The 24,613-nt window shown below is 35.3% G+C and overlaps 2 protein-coding genes and 1 long non-coding RNA gene across 3 annotated transcripts; 1 reads left to right on the top strand and 2 right to left on the bottom strand.

Moving 5' to 3' along the window:
- Positions 1 to 4,528: 4,528 nt before the first annotated feature.
- Positions 4,529 to 9,647, bottom strand: LOC130742451 (uncharacterized). Its single transcript, XM_057594558.1, has 7 exons — positions 8,018 to 9,647; positions 6,937 to 7,027; positions 6,676 to 6,833; positions 6,215 to 6,266; positions 5,992 to 6,071; positions 5,798 to 5,891; positions 4,529 to 5,368 (listed from the first exon to the last, which is right to left on the bottom strand). The coding sequence occupies exons 1-7, from the start codon at positions 9,506 to 9,508 to the stop codon at positions 4,707 to 4,709; spliced, it is 2,628 nt and encodes an 875-aa protein (XP_057450541.1). The 5' UTR covers positions 9,509 to 9,647; the 3' UTR covers positions 4,529 to 4,706.
- A 194-nt stretch (positions 9,648 to 9,841) lies between these two features.
- LOC130742452 (uncharacterized) lies at positions 9,842 to 13,019 on the top strand. The gene is made up of 4 exons (XR_009021156.1): positions 9,842 to 10,064; positions 10,563 to 10,631; positions 12,505 to 12,682; positions 12,778 to 13,019. It is a non-coding gene; the product is annotated as an uncharacterized LOC130742452 (long non-coding RNA).
- Positions 13,020 to 24,045: 11,026 nt separating this feature from the next.
- On the bottom strand, positions 24,046 to 24,411 carry LOC130749106 (uncharacterized). Its single transcript, XM_057602394.1, has one exon. The coding sequence runs from the start codon at positions 24,409 to 24,411 to the stop codon at positions 24,046 to 24,048; it is 366 nt and encodes a 121-aa protein (XP_057458377.1).
- Between the last annotated feature and the right edge of the window lie 202 nt (positions 24,412 to 24,613).

Here is a 24,613-nt window from a genome sequence, read left to right as displayed (position 1 = left end):
CTGTCCAACCAATACAGACTTAACTTAGTTATGAATCATCTAAGGCCAAACAAGATAATATTGGCCCTTATAGCTATTTGGTCCCGTGAAAACACTTTTCAAAATCTTTCACTAATTTATATTATATAACAAAAGTATCATCTAAACCATCAGGTGCTACTTGTTATACAAGTTATACAAGAGAATTTTTTTGTCTGCTCTTACACTTTGTTAGAGGTGAGATAAAAGAAAGAGATAGGAGAAAGGTGAATGAATTGAACCACCCTTACTTAGTTTGACTACACTATAGACAAGAGAGATAAATGTTGTGTTTCTGGCTTTTTTTTCTTCACGGTATGCGAAAAAATCTTGCGGATGCCCCTTCTTTTTTTTTTCTTTTCTATTTTATGCAATTAGTGGCGGTTTTGAAATTTGAACAACTACTATTTGCATGACCCATTATATTATACTTTATATTTAAAAATATTATTTTAATCAAAAGTTAATTTTTTCTCTCTTTTCCACCTCATTCTTTCTCATCTTCTTCTCATTTATTTTTATTATATCAAACAACCAACCTATAAATTTAATCTATTGTTCACCTCTTTCTCTCTACTCATCTTCTCTCTTCTCTACTATGGCCCCGTTTGGAAAAACAGCTTAATTAAGCACTTATGGTCATAAGCGCTTATGTCATAAGCGCTTATTCATAAGCTATTTTTGAAAATTTATTGAAATAAATTAAAAATAAGCTGTATATAAGCATAAGCTGTTTTTCATAAGCTATCCTGAGTAGCTTATGAAAATAAGCTGAAAATAGCTTATGGCAGGTCATAAGCTGTTTGCATAAGCCCTCCCAAACACTGACATAAGAGCTTATGCTGTCAGATAAGCTCAAATAAGCTCTTCCAAACTGGGCCTATCTCTCTTCTCTATCAAACAAAATGTCTAACTCTCTTTAGAAAGAATAATGTTTAGTTGACATACCAATTCCACCTCCACCTTGTGAGATTAAGTAGGAATGAGAGAGAAATGAATGATATGATTTGTGATGTGACAGGAAATGCAAAGAGAGATAGGGAGAAAAATATGTGAAAATGAGATGGAAGAGAAAGTGAGGTGTGTATATATCATTACTCCTTTAGAAACTTAACAATTCTTAAAAAGGTTGTTAATTACTCATTTCAATTCCTAAACTACTTCTATTAATTACTCATGGCCATCTCCACTTCTTTCATCATTACTTTATTTTATGCAGTTTTTGTTATATATTATATTATATTAAATATCAACTACTCCTGATGCATGTTGCTTAGTTTGTAATATAACTTTCCTCTTAATGAAGATGTACACATATTAAGAATGCAATAAATTTTATTAACTTTTTAAAACATTATATGTATTTTTCTATTTTACCCTTTAAAATGCATTATTATCTCTCATCATTTATTTTACTTATAGGGGCATTATATAGAAAAACACCAATTAATGTTTCATTGGAATTATAAGTGGACAGTTATTATGAAATAAAATTTTCTCTCTAAATGAACAGTTATTTAGAAACGGAGGAAATATTTATTATTTAATAATATTATTCCTGATGTTGCTTAGTCTGTAACACTTTTGTTGTACGTTGATCAGATGGTCAAGGTTTTAGCACTGAACATGGTGAGTTCAAGTGTGTGAGTGTGAGGAGCATTGAGTTTGAACGCAGGGTAGTAGCCCAGTCTGTGAGTGTGAGGAGCGTTGAGTTTGAACGCATGGTAGTAGCCGTGGGGGGGAATGAATTCAGGACTGTGATTGTGAGGAGCGTTGAATTTTTTTTGTGATAACAGATGCGAAAAGAACATAAAAAGAAGAAAAAACAACCCCTACTCACGAAGGTGTTGGGAATTGAGTGGCGCTACGGAAAAAGTTAGAAGTACAAAAACTTCTATTCACTTGTGAGAACTTGGACAAAATAACTTCCGAGCAAATCCAACAGTGACGGCAAATAGATGACAATAAAATAAAATAGAGACACAGAAAATTTTAATGTGGAAAACTTCCCTCAAATCGAGAGAATAAAAACCACGGGCACGAGGCAGAAAGTAATCCACTATAGAAAAATAATGGATACAAAATAATGTCCAACGACATCAAAAGCTTCACAAGGTAGAAATAAACTCCAAACAAAAGGGAAAAACTACATCAAAGAAAGGTGGAAATATGACACAACAAAAAAAACTCACAGCAAAAAGGTAAATCACCTAAACGATAGAGAACAAAAATCTCAAATAAAAAGAGTTAATATAAAGAGCTCAAAGACAAGAAGGACATACTAAAATTTCTACCAAAACGGAGAACAAATGATGTACCAAAAATCCTGTCAAAAACCAAAATCCTCTTCTCATCAAAGAGTTGCGGCCAAAACGTGAAAACCAAATTCACGTGTGATGTTGTGTCACTTCAAAACAAGGGTTAAAACCCTTTTTAAAACAAACTTTTTTTTTCTTTCCATAAAATAAAGTTGTGCGGCCCAATTAAGGAGGGAACCACCCAACATAAGGAAAACAATCTCTAGGCTATCAACAAGTAAGACAGAAGCCATGTCTGCCAGAAGATCCTCCCACACCACAAAACGCGACAACGAGCCAACACTCAACTTTGCCAAAATATTTGTTGCCGCATTTCCTTCACGGAGCAAGTGTTGGCAAACCACCTCCCAATCCCAGCGCAACAACCGCTTAACTCGATTAATAATCGATGCATAACGATGAAAAAAAGGATGAAGATCTATGAGAAGCCCCAGAGTCGAGTCTGAGAATTGATCTACAAACCATGAAGAATCGCTAACCGCTCGGCCTAGAGACAACCAAAAATCACAATATATATGACCATCATACCCAACCAGCCAAGTCTCATCACTAGAACACACAACACCCCCAAAGCCCGAAGGACAAGGATTCCCAAGAGAGCTACCATCAATATTCAATCCAATGAAATCGTCCTAGGGGGCTACCATCGCACCCAAAGCGTAACCGGTACATGTACCGTTGTCGAAAACGCTCGAGCTATCACAACCCAAAGAACATGAATCTCACGAACTACCCAATGTAAGGTCTGCAACTCACCACCAAAAAAAACCTGCACTGCTGCTTCCAAACGATCAAAGCCATAGCCAGAACCACCACCAAGCCGGAACCCGAGAACTTTCCTAGCCAAGAACAAAAATCCATTGGCGTGAAACTAAGAAGGAAAAATGAACCCAATAGCACGTCAAACTTTTTGGGAAGAGGATAGTCACGAACACAATGCATTAAAATTTTCGTTGCACCGTTTGCAAGTTTCCGAGGTTGAAAGATGTCGGTGAGAAAGCACAACTATGGTCAGGATCGTGTTGTGTGTCTCTTGCCAGGCGAAGAGCCTCATGTTTTCGGACACTTGGAGTTTCTAGAAACTCGACCAACTATAGACCACATGAATCGGGTTTACGTGCATCACCAACAACCAACGATAACCTGCCTTAGTAGAGTAAGCCCCATCCATGTTCCGGTTCCAAATAAGGAAATCAGTAGTATCATCATCACAGACCACATTCTGGTATTGGGACAGTAACAGGGAAAACTTAGGAGGGATTGTACTATAAAGAACAAAAGCATCGAAGCAGCTCGTAGAAAACACTTCCCGCAAGCAAACTTGCAAATCATGAATATCCATGAAGGCCACATGCTCGCACAACTTCCCCATGGTTGACCACTTTGTAAGCTAGAAAGAGGTGTCGTCTCACCCAATTCTAAAAGAGAACCCGTCATGCAACACAGCCTTAGTCATCAAAATTGATTTCCAAAAAGGAAAACCATTTGTGTTGCTACAAAAGTAGACCTGGACCTGCAACATACTTGGTCCCAATGATATCAACCTAGAACTTATCAGCCCTCTACCCCAAACTCCAAAAATATTTCCCCAACAACACCACATTATTCATTTTGGCACTCCAAAGACCAAGGCCACCATGCTTACGAGGCTGGATGAGCTTCTCCCACGCTACCAAAGGGACCCCCGGAGCATTAGAATTCCCCCAAACAAACCGACGCACCACCGTATCCAGATGATCACAAATAGACCGTGGACCATTAGGAGCGTTGAATATGAATGCATGGTAGTAGCCGTTGGGAGAAAATATATCGTTCTTAATTTGATACTTCCTTCGAAAATGCGTCGTTTTCAATTTGATACTTCACCCAAACATTTTCCAACTTTCTTGATTCTAACACGTTTCTATGTTGATATTTGTTTTTTTTTACTTTCTATGAATTTTCAAACGTGGTTGCTTGAGTGCCTTAAGTCAGACTCGGGTAGGACTTGTCTTAGCCCTCAAGTTTAGGGTGAACTACTTTGAAAAATATTATGTTCACACTAATTCCATCTCCAAATGTTGAGAGAGATATATGAATTGAAGAAAGAGAAGTGGGATATACGATTGGTGATATGATAAGGAAAAAATAAAGAGATAAGTACTAATACATCACTGTATTTAAGTAGAAAGAACAAGAAACAGTTCAATGTAATTCATCTAATCTTCCCTTATATCTGTATTGTTATTTAAACTGATACATCACTTTTATGTGGATCACTCACTATATACAATACCAACCAGACTGACATACAGCTAAAACTACAAATGTTGCTTGATATACAATACAAGTTCAAGAAAATAAAGAAAAATGCCAAACATGAGACAAATGTTAAGAAGGGCCTCCAAAAAGGTTTGCTTGCCGCATCCTTCGAGGCAACCCAAAATTCTGATAACATCTGATTTCACCTTCATACCCGGCTGTCACAATTACCAAGCCCCATGCTGAAGGAAGATTACTTGTTGGGGAACCATGGCCACTTTCAAATGATGAATAAGAAGAAGACCATGAACCTGGTATAGAAGGTGAGGAAGAATCACCGTACCTAATTGAGGAAGAGTCTGAACAAAATGAATCACCAATGCCGGAATCTACGCGCGAAATTGCTTCAAGCTCTTCTTTCTCAGTGGCATGACACTTAGTTTTCTTTGGAAGAGGTGGAAGCATTGTTTTGATTTTTGCACCAACTTTAGTGCCATCTCCACCACCAAATGATGAATAAGAAATTTTTGAATGTGTTTTGGAATGATGTAATGGCTCAGGTAGGGGATTACCACTAATTGTATAAGGCCATGGTATTGCTATTGAAACATCTTTACATTGGAAGAGTTCATGAGATCTGGTAACTAGCATGTTTCTGCCTTTTCCAATGCCTGCATTTCTATGCTCTTCATGCTTCCATACATATACTTGAGAATCTTCACTTGCACTTATAACATATCTCCCATCTGGACTAAATGAAGCTGCAATTTGGCTCTTTGAATTTCGAAAACCTGTCTAACAACATGCAACACCAATGTATTGGTTAACTAGAAACATAGAGAAGCCAAGCTGTATTTTTAATGAGCAATGTTATGGGATCCAACTTCCCTATAGTTGAAATTTTCTAAATTCACTGGAGTTAGGGCTCAATAGCTGTCCAGTCAAGATTGTACGACTCAGATAAAAAAATTCGATATTCTGGGACAACTGCAGTTAATTTAAGAAAAATCAACTGCAGGTAGTCTAAATCTCAATGTTGTACCCTACAAATATTCCTACAAATCCTCCTAAGATGTTAAATGATAAATTAAATGTATTTGGTATCTTTGAAATATAACGAACATTTAATATTTGAGAAGGATTCGTAGCATAAGTAGGAGAATTTAGAACATTTAATTTTAATAGGTGAAGATGTAGTTTTAGATAATATGATGCAATACCTCTAAACTTGTGAACAATTTTTGAACCATCCAAGATTCTTATCCTTGAATCAGCTGAAGTAACAAGCACTTCTGATGGTTTGCCTGGAGCAAACTGCAAAGATACAGAACTAGTAAGTTATCTTTCCATACATTAAACAACTTCTGATGCCAAGAAAATCAGAGATAGGTTGCTTATGGAGATAAGGAATTACCTCGAAACCAGTTACTTTTCTTCGTTTAGATTTCTTCTTGCGTCGAATCTCATTTGTTGCTGTTTGAATTAGTTTGGAATCTGGTTCACCACATAGGCATTGGAACTAAGAACTTAATTTCAAGAGTTTAGATTTTATCAATGAGATAATATGCGGAATCTGGTTCCAAGATGGTTCAAGAGGGATAAAAATATGAAGGATAGACTAAGGAAGAAACTAATACCTTGTGTGCTATAGGTACGACAACACCCTTTATGTGTACCAACAAGAACACCCTACAATGATGAACAAATATAAACAAGGGTCAAAACCAATGCATAATTGTTATTTATATTTATTTACTTTGTTCATAGAAGTTGGAAACTAAACTGAGAATTTCTCTTTAAGTTATTGAGATAGTATTACTATAGGTGTTGGTGTCATCGCTAAAATTCCACGAGACCTCCACATTGGGCTAAGAGCAAACAACAAAAATGGATTCAACATTACATCTTTCACTTCAGACCTAAAACCTTAAAACATTAGGTATATGAGTCATTTCACTTATATTCTGCTCTAACACTTTATTTTTATCCAATGTGAAACTCCTTACTCAGACTTGGTATCCCAACAATAAGGAAGAGAGATTTGATTATATGTAGAAATGAAATCAAACAAGAAAAGGTTAGGAGAAGAAAACCATACTTGGCCATCAGGTGTGTAAGAAATTGCAGTAACCATTTCATGGGTATCAATCCAATGGACAACATGACATTCAGGGATGTTCCATATTCTGACTTTAGCATCAAGGGAGCCACTAATGAAATAATCATCATCCACAGGATTAAAATGTATGCAGGTTACTGCAATATCCAATCTTTTGTTAGGAAAGAAGCCAACAGTGTAATTAACTGAAAGTCACTTTGATGCAACATATATATCATTCATGGATTATAGACCGTATACCATAGTCATTATGTACAAATATCTTCAAGCAAGTCTTAGTTTCCAAGTCCCATAATCTTACTGTGTTATCCATTGACGATGACAGAAGTAGCTGCAATCGAAAATGAAAACCAATGAAAACCTCAACTTCATACTGTCTTCCTGCATATAATAAAACAGCAGAAATTTTATATCTCTTAAGAGAGATACTTTGCATTTAAGTTGTCACTCCTAACTAAAATTGTTACACTAATTTTACCCAATCAAAATTGGATTTTACTTAAAGGGATAACTATGTTTTTTTTCCCTGAACTTTGAGCGAGATCTGACTTTAGTCCCTCGCCGACGTAACCTCTGAAAGTAGTAAATAGCTAGTATTGACCTCGCATGAGAGACGGCTCTGGTGAACTTGCTTATTTGTCACAAATGTGCCTTTGTAGCAATTTTTTTTTTCAATTTCTAAATCAACGAGGTGATTGTACCACACAAATAAGCAAGTTCGCCGGAACCGCCTCTTAGGCGAGGACCAAAGCCAGTTATTTCCCTAACCGTGAAGACTACTTTCAGAAGTTACGCTGGCCAAGAAGTAAAATCATACCTCGCTCAAAGTTAAGAGACAAAAACTTATTTAACCCTTACATACATGATAATTACAAATTAAGGACATAACTCCTCTAATACTGGACACAGATTCCTTGTGGTCAATGGATCTACATTAACTGAAATCAAAAGTCCATAACCGTTTAATCTTGATTGCACAACTCTGAATTAAATAGGTTGATTTAATTTTACATTAGCATTTTTAAATTAGTGTCATCCAATTAAGATTCGACCGTCACAAATCCCTGACCGTAGGGAATCTGAATCTCTCTAGTGATGATATTGATCACTCTTAGCTAGGACTGAAATCTATGTCCCTATTAGTGTTCATTTCTCAGTCATCTATGAAAGTTTATAGCTATTATACTCTTACCTTGTTATAATTACCATTACATGATTTTATTGGTGCGACTGGAAATAAAACACTAAACGAGGATCAAAGATCTCAATCCTCTTAGCTAATAAGCCCCATATATAAAATGAAGTGGAAGAAGACCCATACCTGAGATTTAGACCAGGACAAATCCAAAACATCATCCAAATGACCTTGAAAAGAACAATATGGTTTCTCAGAAAGGGAGAACACTGTTTCTGGAACATGAACAAAATCCGGAATAACATTCCCTCTTTTACCTCCAATTTTCCCCTTCTTCTTCGTCTTCTTCTTCTCACCCAAAAACACCTCTGCCTGCTGCACATTTCTCTCCGGAGACGCCACAAGCAATGGAGAACAATTCCCCTCCAAAACCTCACACTCTTGCACCTCCCACACTCGAATCACCTTATCTTCCCCACCACTAGCGAGAAAACAACCATCTAAGCTAAACTTGATGATCCAAATGCACCCCTCGTGAGCTTGAACCTCCTGACATAAATGCAGAGCTGAAAGCTCCTTGTGTGACTTGCCATTATGCCGCACCCTCACCCACCGGTTGCTCTTCGCCTCCATCGTCGCATGCCCGGAAGCCACACCCTTGATGTTCCTCAACAATTTAGCACCCTTCTTCTTGCTCTGCTTCAAACTCCTAGAAATGTAAGAAGAACTCGATGAAAGCTTCCTCGAGGAACTCTCATTTCTCCCTACATTGCTGCGCCTCATGAGCTCATTCACAAAGTGTGAATGCCCAATCGTATTCTCAAACTCCTCCATGGTTAGCATATTCTTCTTCTTCTTCTTCCTATTCTGCAGGTCATTGAGCCGGTTCCATAACCCATCTTCACCATACTCGTTGAGGATAAACTCTTTCCCAGTTTCCAGATTTTTGATCAAGTAGATTGCTCCCAATTCAGAATTCCATGACTTATTTGACTTAACTTCATTGCCAAAAGAATCCTCTGCGACCACTCTGTTTCCATCGTCTTTTGTGATCACTGGAGCATCAAGGACGACCATTGTGGCGGTCCTCGTGAGACGTTGCTTCGATACCTTCCCAATCAAATTCTCTTTTCTCAACATTTCCATGGAAAATGAACCTATGTTGCCTTCGGAATGTGATCGAACCAACATTGAAGAAACAGAAGAGTGCTCCGTTTTCTCTGTTTTTCTCTGCTTTGCTGAAACAGGGGAAGTGTGCTTTGTTTTCTCTGTTTTTCTGTGCTCTGTGAAATTCATTGAGATTGCATCACTTAGATTTGGGGTGGTGGTGTTGATGAAGTCTTTGTTGTGATCGAGTCCCATGCCGTAAAGCAACCGCCTTCGCCTTTCGTTGATGGATGCAGGGGAAGCCATCCATATATCATAATCTGGGGGTGTTGTGAACATGGTCTGCGAGAATGCTCTGTTTTTCTTGGAGTGAGCGGAGGACATGGCGGAGACGAACGACAGGCGGGGGTCATCATCATCATCATCATCGGAGGAGGAGGAGGAAGAAGTGAGGTCGATGGGGATGGCGGAGGAGAGGCGGTTGGATGAGTCAAAGAAGAAGAGGTCGTCGTCATCTTCGTCGTCGGCGAGGTCATCCCATGTCATGGTGAGCGTTTTCCGGCGGTCCATGTCGGTGCATTTGCGGCGGAATGAAGGGTTGCTCCGATGGTCTCTTCTGTTGTTTCGGGGTTTGGAGGCGAGAATGTTGAAAGTGAGAAAAACAAGGGAAGCAGGAGAGATGGGTGACCGTTACATCATGGATTTTTGGGAGGCATAGAAACGGTCAATGTGTGAATGGTGTTCGTATCTACTACTTCTTATTTGTGAACCTCCTTTTCACTGTAGCTAAAAGACCTCCAATGGAGTAGCGACACCTGTCATGCTCTCTGACCTTTTTTTATTTTTTTTTCACTCTGAAAGTTGAAAACGACGCCGTTTCCGCTTCAGCACTGTTTCTCTCCAATCTCTCATCAACCCTAGCTGGCAATCGCGTGTTTCCTCTCCTTTCTACCCACTCTGCCGTACAATTCATCATCTTTCGTTTCTCTTCCGCCTCCAATCTCCCTTCAACCCTAGCTGGCAATCACGTCACCTTGACCAGAAGATCTGCTTTCCACGATCTGCGGCTTCTTCTCATGGCTTCTCCGGTGCTGGCTTTCACGTCAATCCTTCAACCAATACGTGGGTAAGTTTCGTAACAGTTCTCCATTGATTGTAGCTGAGCACATCTCTTTCGTTTCTCCTAAATTTGTCCTTTATTTGAATTTTTAATCTGATATTTTTTATTAGATTGGGTGATTTGGTACTTGATTTGCAACTATTACCCGTGGTTAGGTTGGGTTCATCAGTTATTCATGCATTTGTCATTTCCATTCTGATATGCATCTGTCATTTCCACTCTGATTTGAAGTTGGGATTAGGTTTTTAGGTATAGGGTTATATGTGGAATGCACAATCTCTTCTTCTTTGAATTTTTTGATCAGATCCGTTTGTCTATAAATTCTCACACAACCCTCACTCCAGCACCATTTACACAACCTTTGCTGCACCACAATTCACTCCACTACATTTCACACAATCCTCATTCAAACCTCTCAAAATTCAAATATGCAGGAATATTAAATATCATCTTTTTTTATCTGTGTTCATCCAATGGATCTATACTGTTTTTGTTATTTTGTAGGGTGAGAAGATTGAAGCAAATGTGCAGCAATCAATGATACTAAAATTATGTAGTTGCTTCCTGGAACATGTAAGAGTTCTTTAATTCCCCTATTTTTCTATCTTCTCAAACTTCTGGTAGTACATATTGGTATATATATATACGAAACTCTTGCTGTGTTATTGCTTCTCATCCTGATATTGTGAATACAATTAAGAATTAGAGTTCAGAAATATAGCTTCAAACAATTATAATGGTAAAAGTTCATAGAGACACCTGTCATGGTTCTCTTCCAAAGTGTGTTTTCAATTGGTATTAGTTGTTGCTTAAAAGACAAGGGTGGGTAATGTAAGCTTTGGGTTCAAGAATGAATCAGTCATTTGATCCTTCAAAATAAAATATTGACTGTCTCCTAATTTTATGACTCACCTAAGTATTTTCTCTGGAAATTATTTAGCATGATTTTCATTTAGATTCAATGATAATTTGTAGGCTTTATAGGCTGGATTACTTTGTAGGCTTTCAATCAAAAGCGCTAAAATTAACCTTGGAAGAGAATAATTGGATTTAGAATCCTTTGATCAATTATGGATTACTTTAAAGTGATTTTAATCCTTTAATCAATCTGTCATTTAGAATCAATAACTTGATTACTTTGTAGACTTAATAAAACCTGGTTCCAAAATGATAGTTGGCTGCAGCAGTAGCGACATGTTTTTGGTATCAACTACATTGGTTTTGATTCATGCTTTCATCTCGTCTTCTTATTTTTTATTCATCGTCTAAATGAATGGTGGTGGTTTCTGGTTTTGCACGTGTATGTGTACACTGATACATTTTATCTAATGTCAAAATTATTGATTGATAATTGCAAGACTAATTAGAATTTTTCTTTTACTCTCTATCATAAGGATCAAACTTCTATTTTTTTCTTCTGTGTGTCCATGTTTTTATATAAATTTTTTAGCGTTTACTCTCTGTCATAAGGCTCACACTTCTATTGATAATTTTTTTTACACTGTTCTGGTTTTCATTGAGTGCTTCAAAGTTCAGATTATGAAAATTACTATGATCTTATATTTTTACACTCATATATTAATTGTTTTTTTAGTCAGGGTTCATAAGGACTGATTTTTAGCTTGCCTACTAAAAGAAAACACTGGTAGTTTCGAACTTATTTTCAGAAGCTGCTTAGATTAGCTTATGAATTGACATACATCCACTTATAAGCTATTTTAGGCCTATTCCAATAAGTTTCTTATATTATCTTATGAATAAGATCTTATGTGAAAAGAGCTTAGGCAATAAACACTTACTTAAGTTATTTACCAAAACACATATATCACTCATGCTCAAATTTCTAACATTAAATTTCCAAAAAAATTTCGACCTCTATACCTCAATGTGCATTTTTATGTGAGTTAAAACAGCTTTCCTGCAAAAAACATTAGACCATAAGGAGCATATTCCTAATAACATGTACTGAATTTTAGTAGTAAAAACATGGTTCATGGGTGGAGAAGTTCTAAACATGATCCACTATAGAATTAGCTAAAGTACATATGATGCGGCAATGAACTTGAGTGGATGAATTTGAGTACTCTCCAATTCACCTCTTTCTCCCACCTAAAAGGATTATTATTCCATGTCTACTTATGTTCACTTCTGTCATTAGCCTCAGTTTTCTTTTAGTTTTAGTCATGGTGTTATTTAATTGCAAACTGCACAATTCATTAAGCCCTTGCCTTTATGTTCATTACTGAGCAATTCTCTAAGCTGAACCAGTTTCAAGTGGGAATTTGCTTCAATCTGTTTATCTGGGTTCGTTGTAGACAATAGGTAAAACTAATTCATTTCATGGTAATTTAGTTAACTTATTTCGTAGAAGGATGATTGATCCCATGTGTTTATATCATTTTCTAGAGATAAGCTAATATTAACTCATAACTGATTATTGATGTAGGTATTCAATTGATCTTGGTTGGAGTAACTAAACTTGATTTTAATCACTTCCTTTGAGTTGTTATTACTGTTGATTTTGAATACTGGAAGCATGTAGTTTCCAAGTCTTATCTAAATGGGATGGGAATTCAATAGTCCAATATGTGGGATGTTATGGATATGAGATCGATCCATGGAGGGTGAGTAAAATTGTTTCTAATGTTGCTCTACATTATATTAACCTCTTATTTTTGCCTCCTGTACTTGACATCTTTGCCTGTCTTTTGAATTTTAGGTTTGCTGCAACTTTGAAGGATTTGAAAGTTTGGGTAATGAATGTGGTTACAATAGATACACTTCCTATTAATTATGAACGAGATCCTATGAATCTACAATACATGCTTTGTACCAGTTCTATGTATCATCTTTGGAAAGTTTTGGTGCACACATCTTAGCGTAAGATCCATATTCTGCTCATAATTAAGAATTGATTGGCTCTATTAACACAAATACTGTGGGATGCATCTTGAAACTGAATGGAAGGTAGTTATAATTCTGTCATTGCTTTATTAAGTGCAAAATTAATTTTATTTGAATCTTCCACAACTAGGAGTACTATCATTCTAGAGATAAACAAGAATGAGTTGCTAATAAGTACATGCTGCATCTTATATCGCAGAAAACAACCAGACTATCTTATTCCTTTGCAGAAGGATGGAAGAATGTCATCGCTTCACATTATGGTTATTAGTGGTCCGTAAATATTGATGTAGAGAGCTTGCCATGGGTTCCTCACACTGAGGGTTGATTTTGCTGATGAGAGAACTCTGCCATAATTGACTTTGACAGACATCAGAGAGACTTTCAAGAGGCTTGTGGCTGAATTGAAGAAGACCCATCAAGAAATCTTGGATGCTATGAAGAACCAAACTGTAGATTTGGTCTCAACTGGTCACCCTACTCAGTCTGTCAGTAGATCTTTACTGCAATAGCATGGAAGGTCTGTCCATGGCTTTACTTTCCTGTCATAACTAAGGAGGACTTATGTAGTTCATTTGTTGTAGAAGTTTCTTTTTGGAAGAAGAAATTCAAATAGGAAAAGAAAAAAAACAAAGTTACCTCTAGGAGTTCCCATAAGGGAAGTTCCCTTCCACATCCTATCATTTAGATTCATTGGAAACTGGAAATGCATGTCTTGTATAAACAAGAAATGTTAATATTGTTTCTGGAATTGTGACAATTATAGAATAAAGCTCAATCTTTTTTGTTGGTGATCATTTTCTTATTTTTCATGATTTTCATGATAAGGGATTGCTTATCCCAGTTGTATGCTAAAGATATAACATTTGATAATAAACTGGAACTTGATGAGGCCTTACAAAGAGAGGTACTTTCATGATTCCATATACAATATATGATACCATTAATCACGTGGTTCACCATCCAAATGATTTTATGAATAAATTGGGACACTATTTAAAGCTCCTGAATATTGGCCAAGAAAATTACAACGGATCTATCCATAAATTGCACAATATAATTCTTAAGTATGTGGTGTTAGCAAAGCTTAATGCTGAACAAATGAATAGAACAGTCAAGTAGAATGATTCAAAACTTGGAAAGACTATGCCCTGCCATTGAAAACCAATTTACTATATGGATAGAAATTATTTTAACCGGTGAAAGAGAGCTTTGAGAAAGGCTTGTGGATTTTAGTTTGTCTACTTTCCAAATTAGTATGTCCTCCCCTGAAGCTACTCCTTCCCAACCTAACTATTATTGTTAAAAAATACCTGGCTGTTGGTATCATGCTGAACTAGCACAGATACAACTATGGATTGCTTTAGATCAGGAACATGTATGAGAGCGGTCGGAATTCATTGTATAAAAGTTACTCATAAAATCATATATATGTATATCTTATTTATTGTTCCTTTCTCCTATTCTGTTACACTATTGTTTTTTAAGTTTAAGCTATAATATGTTTATAGTTCTTTCAAATGCATTGTAAAATAATTTTTTTATTTATCTGTTTATTTTATTAGAGCTAAAGACGAGAAAATATCTTATATAAGAGATATTTCAGTACATATTAAGAGGGTTGATTCTCAACACTATCTATATGAAAATAACAAGGGATGTTCCTAATTTTTTTAGCGAATTTAGAAAAAAAATCATATATGTGGATAATAAATTGTTCCCTGAATTTATGATTAAAAACTGTGAACAATCAAATGAGACAAAGACCATGTGGCCAAACTGCAAAGCATTGGTTAGTTAATTTATTGAATTTGCCAAATTCAAAATCGGTAAAAATTATTATGTGAAATATCTTTGATAAATGTTACTCATAAAATAAGGGTAGAATGTCATCTATCAGTGATAAATAAAACTGACTGTTAATTTATTTGATATAACATCAATGATTATATAACTCATGTATTTATCACATAATTAGTCTGAGCAAATTGTTGAACATATTTCTCGTGCATCGCACGCACAAATGGGTATCTTTTGAAAGTGAGATATGAATAAATCATTACTTTTGGATATGTATATAAGTATTTTCTTTTAGTTTAAAATATCTCTCTCATAGTCTAATATGTTATTATATTTCAGCCAACTTTTCATTTTTTATAGTAAAGATTGCGCCAAATTACAAGTCGACAGGGGTCAAACACAATTAACATTTGAAACTCATATAATGCATATAAGAAAAATAAACATAAGATAATAACGATATATAAGTGTTTGACTAATTAATATTGTATTCTTAAAAAATACATAATTGTATTATTCAATATATATCAAATTCTGAATAATTGTAGTTAACAGTGGAATTCGTGAAAAATTATCCGTGCATCGCACGGACAAACGGGTATAATCCTAGTATACATGATCTTTGATACATTCACAAGTTTTTATTTCATCTCATTTTTATTTAATTTTTTTTTCATCACATATCATGTCATTCATTTCTCTTTTTTCTCCAACTATCTCACTTAGATGGAAATGGAATAAGAGTGTCCAGATAAATTTTTGGTATACATGTATGTTGCTCAGTCTTTGATAGCGTTTGATGGACAAGTGAGATGAGAATAGAACATGACATATGAGTTCAGTTATATGCTTGTCGTGTTTTTTGGACGAAATGAAACATAAAAAAAGACTCATGGAACGAGACACCTTGGTTCCGTAGAAAAATGGTGGAACGAAAGGGAGCAAAACGGAACACTCTCTTAAAAATTTTACATGATAAAAAATGCCCCTTATTTATATTTGAATTTTTTTTATATTCAAACAGTTTAAAATCACTTTTTAAAGTGAAAAGCACACATATATTTGTTGACAAACTTAAATAAATTTATGCTTTTTAAAAATATCACTTAAGATAAAATCAATTATTCTTCCAAAAGTAAAATCACTTTTTTTAAGGTATGACAAAAGAGCCAATTTGAGTGCGTTTGTTTCAGATAATTTTTATAAAAATCACTTTTTCATTTAAAAATTCATTTTTTTGTTTGTTTCCACTTTCAAAAAAATAATCAATATTTTAAAAAATGCTGAAAGCAGATTATTTGGAAAAGTTACTTTAGAGTGCGTTTGTTTCAGTTTATTTTTAAAAAATAACTTTTTTTCATTTTTATGTTTGTTTTAACTTTCCATAAAATCATTATTTAAAAACAATGCTGAAAGTAGATTATTTGAAAAGCTACTTTAGAGTGCGTTTGTTTCAGCTTATTTTACGAAAAATTCACTTTTTCTTATGTTTGTTTTAACTTTTTAAAAAATCATTATTTTACAAAAAGCTGCAGATTATTTGAAAAAAACCACTTTAGAGGGCATTTGTTTCAGCTTATATTTAGAAAAATCACTTTTTCAAAGAAAAATCATTTTTATGTTTTTTTAGCTTTTCAAAAAATCATTATTTAAAAAAAAACTGAAAGCAGATTATTTACAAAAGCTACTTTATAATGCGTTTGTTTCAGCTTATTTTAGAAAAAAAATAACATTTTTCCATTATTATGCTTGTTTCAGCTTTTCATAAAATCACATTTTTTGATCTGAAACAAACACAGTCTTAATTAACTTATATGGGTTATATATGTAATTAAAATCATAGTTATGTTCTAAAGACTTAGAGTTACTAAACAAAACACACAAAACATTATTGTCTTGTTTCATCCTATTCTGTACCGTTATGTTATGCTCTGTCATGTTATGTTCTCTCACCAAATGTCACATTTCTTTCCAACTAATGATTTATTTACAACAACTTTTTCTTACATCACATTTTCACTTAGTTTTTTTGCCTATCTCTATTTGCATTCCTTATCATATCATCTATCATATAATTCATTTCTTATTCTTCTCATTTTATATCACTCTTTATGAGTGGAAGAAAAGTGTGAATGAAGTATTATCTTTTGTTTTCCAAGTCCAAAAAGCTAGGATAAAAAAGGACAAAGTTCATCATCTCGTATGGAGAGAAAGAGAGAGATGACGAAGGTGATAAAGGGGAGATGGCGATGGAGCCAGATTCGACGGTGGAGGTTCTTGTACTTGCGAGGGTAAAGTTTGAGGTTTCAAGGCTGCAACGAGGGTGGATGGATGGGTTTGAGATTCAATCGAGCTTGGCTAGGAAAATCTACGAGGGTGGCACAATGGCTCTCAAGGTGGCGTAGTGAAGGCTTGGTAGCGATTTACAGCAGTGAAAGGGTTTCCCTCCAGTTAGCCTTATCCAGCTTGGGGGGATTGGTAGCTCACTTGATGAACTAAGGGAAATGAAAGCTAAAGGACTAGGATTTGAACCCTGGTGAAGGAACTAATTTACTAACAATTATCAACTAATATTTGCTTATAAAAAAAACCTTATCCTGCTCTTGGGACAATGATCTCCACCCAGGTAAAATTACAACACCATCAAGAAAAAATGGAACTTCTAGGAATTTAAGGCTATGTTTCTTCAGGAGTAAGAGAGATTACAGAAAGTGAAAGACTACTGCATTCATCTCACGACTATGTTAGAGGTAGTAGCAACAAGGCTAAACTGGGTTGAAAGGAATAAAATAAGGACAAAGACATAAAAGTTAAAGAGGGTCGCTGTATGGAGAACATATATATGCTATTTTATAAAAAGGTTGGACTTTTCAAAAAATAATGTCAGAAAATAAAGGCTTGATTCAAAAAGAAAGGTAACTATTATGTTTTAATTATCGAATCAATCCTTATTGAAATACCTAATAGAACCTTGTCATTGGATTCTTATGCAACTACTCATGTATCACATGTTATGCACGAATTCATTTCAATCCGACCCATAAGAGCAACTAGAGAGATTTGTATAACATCTCGATCAGTCATGATAACAACATGACATGAGTCTTTCCAACATGCTCGCTTTGTCTTCATTTTGGAGAGACAATGAGAGTGAGATTTGATGATGAGTTTGTTGGATTCAAAGGGAGGGATGGAGGGAGGGAGAGAGGAGATAGAATTTGGGGAGGAGGTACGGGAGAAAAGTTAAATTGGTGAGAGAAACATACTCTAAAACTAGGATTAAATGATTTTTTCATTGATAATTGTTATTTATTTTAATTATTTGGAAATGAAAAATTAATTAAAATGCCACGTAAAACCGACGCCTACAAAGGGAAAAGTTGTCGGAGCTCAGGCTCTGACGATGACTAAAATTGAGTTATTTTCTAAATAGCAGTGATGTTTTTCAAGTTTACTCAAATGGTAAATTAAAATCAATACTCACATATTTTAAAACATATTGAGCCCTTGATTTTAATTTCAATCAATTTTGCTAATCTTTGAATTTGAGCTTCTAAATTAAATAAGAATTTTTATTCATTCACACTTTATTTTCTCTATCATCTTATTTTCACTATTATTCTCTTTTTATCTCTTACTTCTATTTCGATCACATCATCTCTTATAGGTCACATTTATCTCTTTCTCTCTTAGTATATCTCTAGGTGGAAGTGTATTTCATGTGCCAAGGAAACTTTATTCATCAAAATCAAACAATGCACACATATTTAACTTGAGCCATTCCAGCCATTATTAACAACTGATCCTGCTTCTTTCTGGTTTTTATGCTATCCGAGACAACTTAACCAAAGCGTAAAGTGGAAGGAAGAATATCTCAGAACGAAAATTGAAACAAAAAGAACACTTTAATTAAGTGATGATTCCTTTTTTAGTAAGGCTTAAAATTTAAAGAAATTGGCAAGCTAAAAAGAAAGAAATCTCTACAATTACACTGCGCCTCAGTCAGACACACACCTTTCTCTCTCTGACCAGACTTAATATTTGTAATCTTTTGAAAACCTTTAACTTTATGCCATAACAGTGCTTTCTCCAATATTAATTAAGATCTAACCAGAGAAAAGTAGTAATAATCCACATGTCAACATATACAGAAAATAAGCTGATTTGTGTTGTTTTACCAGGTGTGTAGGGGGGGACATTGATATTTAGAGAAGCTTGCTGGGGGTGTGATTGTTTTTTTGCTTAGCTAGGATTAGTTCCGATCAGCTTCTTAAGGCTGAAGTCCAGTCATTGTATTTAGCTGGGCTTTCCCATTTGGCTTAGAAGCTGTTTTGGTTTGGGTGTAATGGTAGGGGAATGGAATTGGTGTAACTTGTTTTTAATGACAATAATTTTTCTTGTAATGGGTTGGAATACCTCTTGTGCTCCCCATGAATAAATGTATTTACTTATGAATTTTTTTTTTGTAAATCACTCGAACATTTGCAATTTGCGGCAGTTTTTGACCGAGATTTTTTTTAATAAACTCTATAATTTATAGAGATCAGAAACAGCAATAAGCGTCTTAAAAAAGTGGTACATGACTTGTTTTTTGCAGAAAAAATGATACAATGTTGATAATATTAATTTTTGAATAATGAAAATTAGACTAGCTAGCTAAAGGTCCTAAAAATCATTGAATCTATCAAATTAATCTCATAATATATATCGAACCAATCAAATTAATCACACGTTCAAAAAATCAAATTAATCTCTAACATATGACATAAAAACAAACTTAACTGATAATATATACATCGAGTAAAGTTCGAACACATATTAGTTTCCTATGTTGCAAGCCTAATTATATCACAAACAAATTCATAGCATATTTGGACAGATTCTAATTTCTAATCAACTCATAATCAACTCACATAAGCTTATCTTTCTAATTAATTTCGGCATCAGAATCAGTTAATTGTTGAAGATTTTTCAAACACGCACTTATATATACGAGTAAAGTTCGAACACATATTAGTTTCCTATGTTGCAAGCCTAATTATATCACAAACAAATTCATAGCATATTTGGACAGATTCTAATTTCTAATCAACTCATAATCAACTCACATAAGCTTATCTTTCTAATTCATTTCGGCATCAGAATCAGTTAATTGTTGAAGATTTTTCAAACATGCACTTAACTATTTACTTTCGATAAGATACTAACCAAACTTGTGCAGTAGAGTAGCTGTTGAATATTGCATTGCACGTACCCATCATGTGGCATGGGCACATAAACCATATGAATTGAAAGGCGTTGTTTTTGGTCCACAATAATTACTACACTTGGTCTATTGACTCTATTCCCTTCGAACTTTCTTGGTGGTTTGGTGTGAATTGAAAAGTTGTGTTGGCAGCAATAATTCAACAACCTCCTTTGACAGATCAAGTACAGGGTTGCAGGGTGGTTTTCTTTTCAGAGATGGTTTGGGTTTTCTTGGTGCATGTGGACATTGCTTGGTCACGGGGATTCTGTGGTCCAAAGAAGTTGGAGTTCTGAACCCTTCATCTTCTTCATCTTCCACCTTGTTCTTCACTCTTGACCATGTGGTACCTGAATCAGATTGCTTAGACAGCACTATCTTACCCTGCAAGTGTTCTTCCTGCTTGTCATCTTCGTTTTCTTGACCTTGAGAGTGAGAATCTGAACTCATTGCAACGCTGTCTTGACACTCAGTTTGAAAATTGAAGGTGGGTCTCTTTAAAACCTCTGAATTGCTTAACTCTTCATTGTCATCTTTGATATGCAGAAGCTCGGGATTTGACATGGTGGAGACGAATATGATGGACTTTCGTGTACCTCAAGCTCAAGCTAATATGGAGGAGGAGAAAACAAAGGAAGTACAAGATAAGAAAGACAGTTTGGGAGCTAGTTATAGAGATCCAAAAAGGTATCAAATCAAATGATTAAATCTATATTTTCTCTTTCTTTAATGATTCCTCTTAGCTTTCATGGCTGAATTACTTTTTGGGTATGGGGTTCTCTGTCTTGACTCTTGTGTTTCTGTCTTATATAGAGCGAGAGTTGTTTCGAATGCATATGGTAGGGTAATAAAGATAGGACTTTGAAGAGTTTATTTATCCTTACGCACTTTGGAGTAAAGCTTTACTAGAGTTTCAGCAACTACAAGCAGCTAAAAAACCAGGAGCAGTCTTCAGCTGGTTGGCTCATAAGGCTATTGCTGGACCAATATAGTACGAGGAAGCGGCCCAAAGAATTCAAAGTTAACTGAATTAAATGTTAGCTAGCCGAGATGATTAGAATTTAGAAACAAATTTCATCTCGCCCAAACTTATAGCTGAACAGACTTAAACTAACACAATCATATTATCATTGCAAGGTTTACCTATAAGCAATCATCATGTTGACATTTCATCAATGCTTTAAAGACTTCATTCAATGTTCAACCTCTTAATTTATGACTCATTTCATCAATGCTTTAAAGACTTCATTCAATGCTATAAATGCAAGTTGGATCATTTATTTACATAAGCATCATTTTTTTGCTTTTATTGTTCTTCTATGACTTTGTGGTCTTCTCTCAACGCCCTCTAAGTGATTTGAGCGTCATAGTGCCTTTACAACTACTTCTCTGTCGTGCCACCGTCTCACTACCATACCGAAAAATCCTTCAAAACCATTACCCTGCGAAATAGAAAAAGCATCAACTAGCTCCAATTTTGGAAGAATGAGTAGTATTAAAAAAGTTGATAACCTATTTTTTATATTAAGTTCGAGATGTGAAACCTATCCTATCATATCATCTTTTTACCCCAAGCAAAATTCTCCATGTAATTTTTTATGCTTTATTTGGATGAAGATGAAAAAATATAATAAGAGGAAAAAAATATACAATGTAAATATAAATGAAAAGTAAGTTCAAGTTATTTGGATTGAGAATAAAATTAAAATTGGAGAAAAACAAAGATAATAGAGCAATAATGCTAATAATGCTATGTTGCACGACAAATTTGGAGGCACGATCGCACAATAAGTGTAATCCGAAAAGACTTTGTTATTATTATTTAAAATCTTTAGATATGTCACGTGTTATTTTCAAAGACAAGAACAACGTATTGTGAGCTTGTCGTGTAAAGTATAGTGTGATAAGTGACTTATATGTAAATATTTGTGAGTGCAAACACAATCAAAGAAGTAGTTAACTAATATTAAGCATTTCATTTTACCTTCATATTTTGAGTTTTCGTTTCATGTAATGGGCAAAATTTTTTGGGTGTTGCTCCCGTACCCTTTCACAATGGAAGGCTTTAGAACCCATAAATTCATTATTTAAAGTATAAAAGATTAAGTTGCAAATTATAAAATTTGTTATTGAAGAAATCATGACAAATTAATCCTCAAGGCCAAGGGTATGAAACCCCTCTACTTTCATATGAGTAAAAGAGAAATTGTAAGTGTTTTTTAGTGGGAGTCATTGTCAATTTTTCTTCCCCACCCCTTTTCCATTCATCCAAACAACAGAAGACTTATTATTTCATTCATTTTCCTTTCTACCCACTATCATTTCTTTCATTTTCAATAAAAACAAAGATGTGTTTGTCATCATAGAGAATTGTCACTCTATCTTTCAAAACCTCACATGCAATACCCCATAGGCCCATACCATAGGCCATAGCAAGTTTTGTTATTCGGAACGTTAACTTTTGGATTGTAGGAACGAAGGACATCAAGGACGACAATTGCATTCGTTGTTTTTTTTTAGTCGAAAATCAAACCGAGAAGCAGTGATGAAAGTCTTGGATTGATGCTGATGCAGCATATTGGGGGATTCCCAAATCATTTGAACATTACAAGAGGAAGGTCCTCCTCAGGTAACTAACACATTTTTATGTCTATATAAGTATGTATAAGCCATTGCATTACTGTGAGTAATGAAAGTGTAAATCCGGTTCTCGCAGAGGACATATGTTCTACGCGATGCTGGGACAACCGGTTCGACAACTGACTAACAGTAACAAAACCAGCAAAATAATAAAGAAGAACACAGAGGATTGGTAACCCAGTTCGGTGAAACTTCACCTACGTCTGGAGGGTATGCACCCAAAGAAAGGAAATCCACTATCTCAAGATTCAGGAATTACAAACATTCATGAACACCACAGTTCATAGTTCACTTCCTAATCTACCTAGTGTATTTCTACTTAGTATCTCAACCTAAGTATGAGAGCCCCTCTCACTTTCTCTCAATCACTGCCACAGTGATTGGTAACAAACAATCAACAATAAGAGTTTTTAGAATCAAAGAACACAGAACACAACTTTGCTTTATAGAATCAGTGAGCAAAGTTTGTTCACAAGTAAACAAGGACAAAGAACAATGAACAACCCTAAAACCCTTGATCTCTCCCAATTAGCTTCGGTGGTCTTCATGTTTTAGGTTTTCATCTTTTTATATACTTCAGCAGAGGCAACATAGGCACTAGGGTTTGCTTGGGCTGAAGTAACAGATTGCAACAACCATCAAATCAAAACTGAATCTCCAAAGATCTTGTTGCGTTTTTCCCAAGTAAAGATAGAAACAAATCTTTTATCAAAGATTGTTTCAACAAATAACAACCCACAATTAAAACCATTATGGTACAACTTCTTGAACCTCAAGTAACTTTAAAAAACATATCTTCATAAGATCTTCAAGGGCCCACAATCACGTTCCAAGCAAAGGACTGATGTCCTAGCTTCACGAAATCAGATGTCAAGACATCTGCTTCGACATCAAGTTGTTTTTGACAAAATGCAAGACAACAATGTAACAACAATCTCCCCCTTTGTCAAATTTTGTCTAAAACAACTTGAGAATATGAGAGGGTAAACATAGAGAACCAAAGCTCCCCCGTAGCAGCAGAACTCCCCCTCAAATGATGCATCTATACCAACAACAAGTAAACTCCAAAAGGCAGTTGGAACAAAGAACATAGCAGCAAAAGCACACTAACTAACCAACAAATGCAAACCAGTAAACCAGTAGGAACTTGAACATAAAACAGTAGCAGCAAATGCAAACCAGTAAACCAGTAGCAACTTGAACATAAAACAGTAGCAGCTTGGAGTACACAACCAGTTACTTGCCTTGTCTTGAAAGAGTCTTCAACTTATTACAGACCAAAGCTTCCAACAGAAAACAAACATGCAACAGAAACAACACAGATTCTTCACCACAAACTACTCCCCCTTTTTAACACAAATTTGGCAAAGGGTGCACAACATAAACAAACCATCACTTCTAAGACCAGAGTGACAACAATTCATGAACATTTTCAATAACTGACTTCTTAAAACCGGTAGATGGTTCAGAACCCAAGGTAGGTTGATGGATTTGGAAATCAAGTTCAGATGTGTCAACATTGGGGTTTGGATTTCTAGCAGAGGGTCCCATATTCACATCTGAAGTAGTCTCAACTAATGTCTCAACATGGGGTTCAACATTGGGAACATAAACAGATTCTACTGATATCTCATGAATCACATTAGGCACAATAGCATTAGGATCTGCACTTACAGATTCACCTATGCTCGCATGAACAGTTGCTGGTGCATTTGAGACTTCAAGAGAACTTGCAGTAGCAAAATTCTTCCTCCACTCCTTCATAACATCTACACCAGAACTCTGAGGTTTAAGAAGAGCAACATCCTTTGAATATGATCTATTCTCCCTAGATGGTTGTGGAGACATCTCTTCCTCGCTGAAGAACTTGACTCTAACTCCTTCTTTAGGTTTCCACTCTTTCCTTGCTGGAGCTACTTGTGGATTAGTCCTTGGTTGATCATGAGACTGATGATATCCATATAGC

This window comes from Lotus japonicus, chromosome 3 (assembly GCF_012489685.1).
Source record: "Lotus japonicus ecotype B-129 chromosome 3, LjGifu_v1.2".
Taxonomy (NCBI): domain Eukaryota; kingdom Viridiplantae; phylum Streptophyta; class Magnoliopsida; order Fabales; family Fabaceae; genus Lotus; species Lotus japonicus.
Note: the sequence above shows the minus strand (reverse complement) of the source record. Positions and strands in the feature narration are given on the sequence as shown.